The sequence below is a fragment of the Sinocyclocheilus anshuiensis genome, unplaced genomic scaffold, assembly GCF_001515605.1.
Source record: "Sinocyclocheilus anshuiensis isolate Anshui unplaced genomic scaffold, SAMN03320099.WGS_v1.1 scaffold983, whole genome shotgun sequence".
Taxonomy (NCBI): Eukaryota; Metazoa; Chordata; class Actinopteri; order Cypriniformes; family Cyprinidae; genus Sinocyclocheilus; species Sinocyclocheilus anshuiensis.
The window spans coordinates 837,401-844,770 of NW_015546086.1; the positions used below are offsets into that span (position 1 = coordinate 837,401).

General features: G+C 37.7%; 1 protein-coding gene across 1 annotated transcript in view; it reads left to right on the forward strand.

The window, feature by feature from the left end:
• Positions 1-6,556, forward strand: part of gc (GC vitamin D binding protein) — a 34,418-nt gene extending 27,862 nt beyond the window's left edge. The window contains exons 8-11 of the mRNA XM_016501595.1: positions 1,940-2,142; positions 4,757-4,889; positions 5,923-6,017; positions 6,143-6,556. Of these exons, the coding sequence (XP_016357081.1) occupies positions 1,940-2,142; positions 4,757-4,889; positions 5,923-6,017; positions 6,143-6,278 (567 nt within the window). The 3' untranslated portion in view covers positions 6,279-6,556. The remainder of the gene's footprint in view (positions 1-1,939; positions 2,143-4,756; positions 4,890-5,922; positions 6,018-6,142) is intronic.
• Positions 6,557-7,370: the final 814 nt, after the last annotated feature.

Below are 7,370 nucleotides of genomic sequence, written 5' to 3' on the forward strand. Positions count from 1 at the left end.
GGAGATCTCTGATCGCCACCTTACTATCAAGACTACCTTCCTTCTGGCGATATCTTCTCTCAAGAGAGTTGGGGATCTGCAGGCCCTTTCAGTGGCCCCTTCTTATCTTGACTTTGCGCCCGGTCTGGCCAAAGCGTTTCTGTTCCCTCGAGCGGGGTATGTTCCTAAGGTCCCCTCCTCTACACCACGGCCTGTCGTACTCCAGGCCCTCAGTCCTCGTCCCTTCGGGGATCCAGACCAGCAGAAGCTAAACTGTATGTGTCCAGTGCGAGTGCTGAAGGGCGTTCCCGAAGCGTCCTCGACGCAGCGTCTCGTTCCCTCGAGGAACCATGGTTACATACGTAACCTGAGACGTTATCCTTGGTAACTGATGAAAAACAATCCAACTACTGGAATACATAATACTCACTTCTTTCTAATTTGACTTTTTTTTTCTCTTTTATTCAGTGGTTCTGAATTTGGCTGTACCACCCCTTAACTGTCAGCCCTATTTTTTAAAGCAGCACTATGTAACTTTTTCTGTGTTCAAAATTTGCAAAATGTATATAATGAGCGAGTACATCATGAATTCATCTTCCAAACCGCGTTTTTGTCTTATTCCGAATCACTACGGTACACTTATAATAAGTATTTATATTTGGACTATTGTAGCCTGGTCGGGTCGTCACCGCTGCGGAGTAACACATACCTGCGTGAATCGCCATAGACATAAACTTAGAGAAGTAGCTCCGGTTGGAATGTTCTTCCGCGGGATGTGTGCAGTTCTGTTTATTAACCGCTAGAGCGCCAAAAGTTACATAGTGCTGCTTTAAAATAGGCATTAAAGTGCACTATCCAAACTTAAATTATTATAATTGACACTTTGGAATACAGAGGAAAGGTTGGTCTCTTTTTAAAGAAGACAGTCAGCAGATTATTGCAGAAGTGGAATTATAAAAAAAAAAAAATAAGAAGTTTACATTTACTGTAAAGAAAATGCACTGTACAATTTGTATTATAATTTATATAAAATAAATATTTTACATAACAGGTTTTAATCTAAAATTGCAAAAAAAAAAGAAAAAAAAAAGTAAAGCCTTATGTCTAAATAAGTTATGTTCCAAATTTGAAGTTGATATGAAAAAAATTTAGGTTTCTGTGAGATTTTATTTAGGGCGTTATACCACAAACAGTCACCGGGTGCCATCAAAACTCCATTGAATTTTTTTAATGCCTTTTTCTGTCACAAATGTCTAGATTTCTCTGTCAATATTACTTCTATCACAAAATAACCACCAAATATGGAATCATGAGACTCCAATGATATGTTTTATGTCAAGATTAAAAACAGTTTTGACTGTAAAAGACCGTAATACATTTTGTAATATGACACTTGACACCGCCCGCTAAGGGGGAGGAGACCGCCAAAAGATTTTAAAGTACCATTTCAATGGTAACGCAATGTCCGATTTCAATATGGTTTTCACAGGATGTATCTTGGGCTTTGTAAAAGACCGTAATACATTTTGTAATATGACACTTGACACCGTCCCCTAAGGGGGAGGAGACCGCCAAAAGATTTTAAAGTACCATTTCAATGGTAACGCAATGTCCGATTTCAATATGGTTTTCACAGGATGTATCTTGGGCTTCTAAGCTTTCAAACGATATATAATTTATGATGATTACTAAAACATTTGATAGAGAAAAAGGACAGCAAAATAAAAGAGCACCAAGCGTCCCACAGGTGGGACGGTGACAGTTAATTAATACCAATACCTGCAACTGCTTTTTATCAAAGCTGCTGTTCCTGTTCAGTTCAATTTTGATCATTATTATTTGTGCCATTTACGGTGAATTATGTAAGTGGAGTGGTTATTTCAAAATACCAAGAGAAGGAAATGATGGAAGGTGATTATTCTACCTTTTCAAGATAAAAAGGCTTTTCTCTTCATAATAGCTAACAAGCTTTCAGAAAGTTATCTGCGGTGAATCCAACCTGAATGCCATGTCTGAGGATTTCCATAAGTGCTGCAAGAAACCTGCCCTGGATACCCTGCTCTGCCTGGATGACTTGAAAAGGCAACCCCGTCAATCTCCAGATGTAGCCAATCCTGTTTCATCTAAGCTCTGTGAAGAAGCTCAACCACATGGGATTGACAGGTGCTAATTTACTATTCATCAAATATGTGGAGGTAGGGAATCCGTGTGTGTCTAAAAGCAAAGGTCAGCCGGAAAATATATTCCTGATGTTAGCCAGCTCAATTCATTATGATGTGCAAAGATCAAGTGTTTTGTTGAAGGAAGACCTTGCAATCACTACATTATATTTTGATCCGTCTTGCCTAATGTGATGTAAATGCTAATGCGACGCTGAGTAATGTAACTGGCATATTGTGCATTCACCATGACCCACTATGGGAATAATCCCGGTCCCCACACAATAGAGAGCATTCCTCTTGATTTTGATCTTTAGCTAGTCTCTTAAAGGGCAAAAGTGCAAATAGTCATGAATTATTCATAACGTGGCTCTGAATTTGTGGATATTATCAAAATGTCTCTCTGAATGCTTAGAAATGAGAAAATAAGCTTCAGACGTTTGCTTAATTTGCATTATCAGATACTGAAGCTCAGGATGCCTCTTGTGATCAATTTTCCACAGACAGATCAAACCAATTATCTATTTAGGCTGCAAGAAGCACCTGAAATCTAGTCTTAACTGTGCATCAAAAAGAGCACCTTCTCGTCTGATCCTAAAAATTAATTTATCCAGTTATCAGAATGAAGGTAAAACTTGATTTGCACCAGGAGAATGTGGGCCACGGCTGGACCTTAAATTTTCCCCATGGACATGAATGAGCAGATTAAAGATAGGTGGAGTTCATGTGGTGGAGACTTTTCTTATATATTCCCACAACTAATGGGATCAAATTACTTTCATATTAATACAGATCAGACTTATTTCAATTTGCCTTGCACACTCACAATCATTTTCCTGAGCACCAACCATTAGAACAGATTGCCCTCAAAAAAAGATCTAAAAAAACACCAGAAGCTGACTTATTTTTCTCCCATGATGGCCAGCTTCAATTGACTGTTCTCTGATCAGCACCTCATGCCTTTCTCATTTAGTGAAAATGTAGCCAGTATGCACTGCACATGCTGTGCTGAATGAGGCTTATGAAGTTATTTGTGTGCCTGGGTGGACAAGAAAGAATGAACTCTTGCTGAGGGGCAGACAGCCGTGCACAGAAGCCTATGTTTAGTTTATCTTGAACTGTAATTAGATGAGCCACTCAACATAGAATTCGAATGTGTTCTAGCGAGTTCTGCTGAGTTTACCTCAGGGCCTGGTGTCATTAAAGGTGACATTTTCACAGGGCTTCGGGGTGCTAATACCAGGTCATTTGTAGTAGCTTCTGTGTGTATGTAAGTGTAATTAATGTGAGACAGGGTGCTCCGTCAAAAATTTGAGAAGTACAGAAGTTTTCATTAATATTAAAATAAAGGATACTTAAAAGCGTACTAATTCCCTCATAAGGCTGTCATTCGTCAGTCATTACACTGTCCAACTTTACCCTCTGGTGGTGGAGTATAAAATTCGAAATTCTTAATTTTTTTATGACTTGTATATCATCTTTTAAAAATATATAAATACATTATTTTAAGCACTACAGTGTGTGAAAGGAACTTATGCCACCAAAATTCTGTTTTCATAAAGCACAAAAACACAAATTGAGTGAAAAGCCTTTAATATCCCTGTTCCCATCCAGGGGGCATTTGCTTTGTCAAACATATAAAACTAAAATTACAACTTTAAGTGTTTTGGCTTTAGTAGAAGTCCAGATTCTTGCTTAGATGTTTTTTCCACTTTTTTTTTTGTTTTGTTTTGTATTAACATAACCTCAAGTGATTGTGTATTACACTTGTAGCCGTTATTTCATCCTTGTTTAGCTTCTATGATAATTAAATTCCATTAAAGATGTGTTTCATGTATTTTTAGCAACTGTTTTTTTTTTTTTGTAATAATATACTGTGTTGTTATTGTTAACTAAAGCTAAAAACTATGAAAAATCGTTTTTGTTAATTAAAATAAAGCTGAAATAAAATTTACAAAAATATATAGTTATTTTAAACTTAAAAAATAAAAACTAAATTGTTACCTGAAATAAATGAGTACTAAATAAGTATTAAATTTACTAAATCTGAAATTAAAAAATATATATATAAATATAAAAAGGAAATAAAAATGACACACACACACAAACACTATTAATGATAATTCTAAAGGATAGTATAATGTTTAGTAACATGTTAGAAGGAAGTCTGGTTAAATGTGTTAGTTGGGAACGGCCCCTTCCTATAAAGACCCATTTAAACTGTGTGAGAAATAGTTATTATGATATAAAGACAGCATGTTGTCTGCAGTGCATACTACTAGTTATTAGACTAAAGACATAGCAAATAATTCAAATACTAAATAAACACGTCCTAGTATTACAGTGAAACCTAGGGTGAAGAGACCAGAACCTCCTATAGAGATTATTTTCAAAACACATTGAGGTCTTGCAGCCTTCTGCTGGTTGGCTGAACATTTCTGCTCATGGCCTGCCCTCAGAACTAGCATTTATAGTAGTGGCCACGAGAAAGGAATAAACTCATGATGTATGACACAGCAGGAGAATTACAAAATAGCATGTATCCAGAAGTCAATGTATAGAATGAAATCAAAAGCGTGTTTATGTATGTATATACATATGTGTGTGTGTGTTTCCAGATACTTGTTTCTAACTGGAGTGAATCATGCCTCCATTTCTCTCCCTGTGCTGACGACCGTTCTCGATCGAATCAAGAACACAGTAACGGCCTGCTGCTCATCTGCTGACATCACAACGTGTTTAACAGAGAAGGTGAGATGACGCTATTCCTCCTGAGACTGACAAGATCTACCAGTCTCTGGTTCATGACAGGAGATCTTTGTTTCATTACAGGTAGATTTGAAACCACATGTTCTGTGCTTAGCAGCAGGTTTTCAGTTATTTGAATTACACAACCAGGCCATTCTTTAGATTTCAAGTGGTTTTTGTGTTTTGTGCTTGTGTTTTTTTGTGACAGTAAGATAGCTCAAACCCTGCGTGGACGGCTATTGTGAGAGGCTGCGATCTTTTTGATGCATGTCTAGATCATTTGCAGCACAATGCCTCACTTGAGTGACTTCATTTTGCTGTGAAGCCTCATATTGGTTTTGAGATTGGGATCGTATTGTTTGAAGCTCTCATCAGAGCTGAAATGCTATGCTGATGGATTCCAAGGTTCTTTTGCCAATAATACAAGACGAAATCACACTGAGTTGAGGTAGACAGCATTGCATAAAGATGCTTGAGAAAAATAACCTTGATGAAATCCTATTTTAATGCTGTAACTGGAGCTCTATGAGAACTACTTTTCCCTGCTTGACAATGATGTCAAAATCTCACAGGTAACCTGATCTAAAGCGCGTCACCGTTTGGTTAATTTAGCCTTTCAGTTTTCCCTTGCAGATCCTCCAATTATCTGCTCGCTCGCTGTTTTTTCCACATACAGTAAATGGCGAAGTGCAAAGAGTTGCTGGTGAGAGCATCTAAATGAAGGGCGCAACTGCATCTGTATCCAGAGAATGAATGTACATCATTAGCATGCACAAATGGAGCTCGCTCGCCAACGAGAGAGTGTTGCGAGATTTCAGTTAATTTAGAGCGACAGGGGGCTCTTTGTACTCGCTGGGTGCTATCCAAGCCCGAGCTGTCATAACAATGACACGGTACTCTCATCTTCTCTCCCGCTGCTTGATTTTGTACATTGACGAGGAAAATACAGTACATAGTCATTTTTGATTTTAAGGGTTGGATTACTGGTCAAACTGTTCTTTCATTTTTTTTCTCTCTCTCAACTTTTATCGGACAGGAGAGTAAATTGAAAATGACTCAGGCACTTCTGTCCAAGTTGGATGACACTTGTTCGCGGTACTTCAGACTGGACCTGCCTGCGTTCAAAACTCGGTAAGTCACGGTTAGACTAGAAAACAACATCGTCAGTAGATGTTATTTAACAACAGGGCATTTGAAAGGAAGGAGCTGGTTGTAGATCAGTGGAAATCTCTTCATCAGTGCTTTATTCCCTGCAGGATGCAGAAGGAGGTGCAGGGAGAGGGAGGAGAGAAGCGGACACAAGCATGGCTGGACTTGGCCATATCCTGCTGTTCTCAGCGCTCCCCGGCACAACTCTGTCAAAAGCTGGTGAGCACACTGACTTACCATTGACCTTTGAAAAGTTTTAGCCATAGAACATTTTGCAGTGTAATGAAGTTACAACAATTATTATTTTTATATTATAGTTGATTTATCAGATAGATAATGATGTTTTAACGATGCAGAAGAAAAACCATCTTTAAAATCATATAAAAAATGTGAAAAAAGTAATTGGACTTGTTCTCAGAGAACCTGACAATAATTTATTTTATTTTTCTTATCCCCCAGGCAAAGAGTTTTTCCCTCCTGTTTTTAGCATAAACCAAACTAAATTGTGTTAGATTTATACTTACAACCAGGGTTTAAATTGGGCCGGGGCCGTCCGGGGCTGAGTCCCGGCACATAGACTCCAGGGCTCGACATTAACGCGTCATTAACGCCAGACAAGTAAGCATGCTAAGGTAAAAATTCAAGGTGAAAAATTGTTATATTTAAAATACAGTTAGTTAGGCAACATCACACAACGTTTTCACCATTACGACTGTTTAATAGTTCAATAAGTTAAGCAAGTAGGCTACAATAATATTAGGTCACTTACATTTTAGGCGGAACCACAGCGCACCTCGCAGCAAACAGCCGATTCATTGCTGAATGATTCCGTGTTCTGAGCAGTGTTGCCAAATCTCTAGAACCACTCTCAAAAGTCTCCATTTTTCACAAAAAGTCGCCAAATATGAAAACAAAGTAAATACAGGTAAATTTGGTAAAGGTAAAGGAAAGTAAATATATATATATACTTTACAAATGATGACAGTATAAAAAATATAACAAAAGATTAAATATAACAAAAAATTCTGAAGTGAAATTAGGAAATGCTTGTGATCTACAAGCACATCAAACATGATGGAAATGATGGAAAGACACAATGTTGGAAATTTGTTTTATGTGTCACCAAATTGCATCCCTGTCCTGCTCAAATACAACAGATAAGAGATATTATGATTCTCCAAAAACAAAAACTTTATTCATACAAACTTATTTCAGTCAACACACTCTATTACTACAAAGTAAGTGCAAAATACTGCATCCCAGCACACATGACACGATGATGCACTGTGTCTCTCTCTCAGTATCTGGTTGACATTGACTGTGCATGAATTGTGG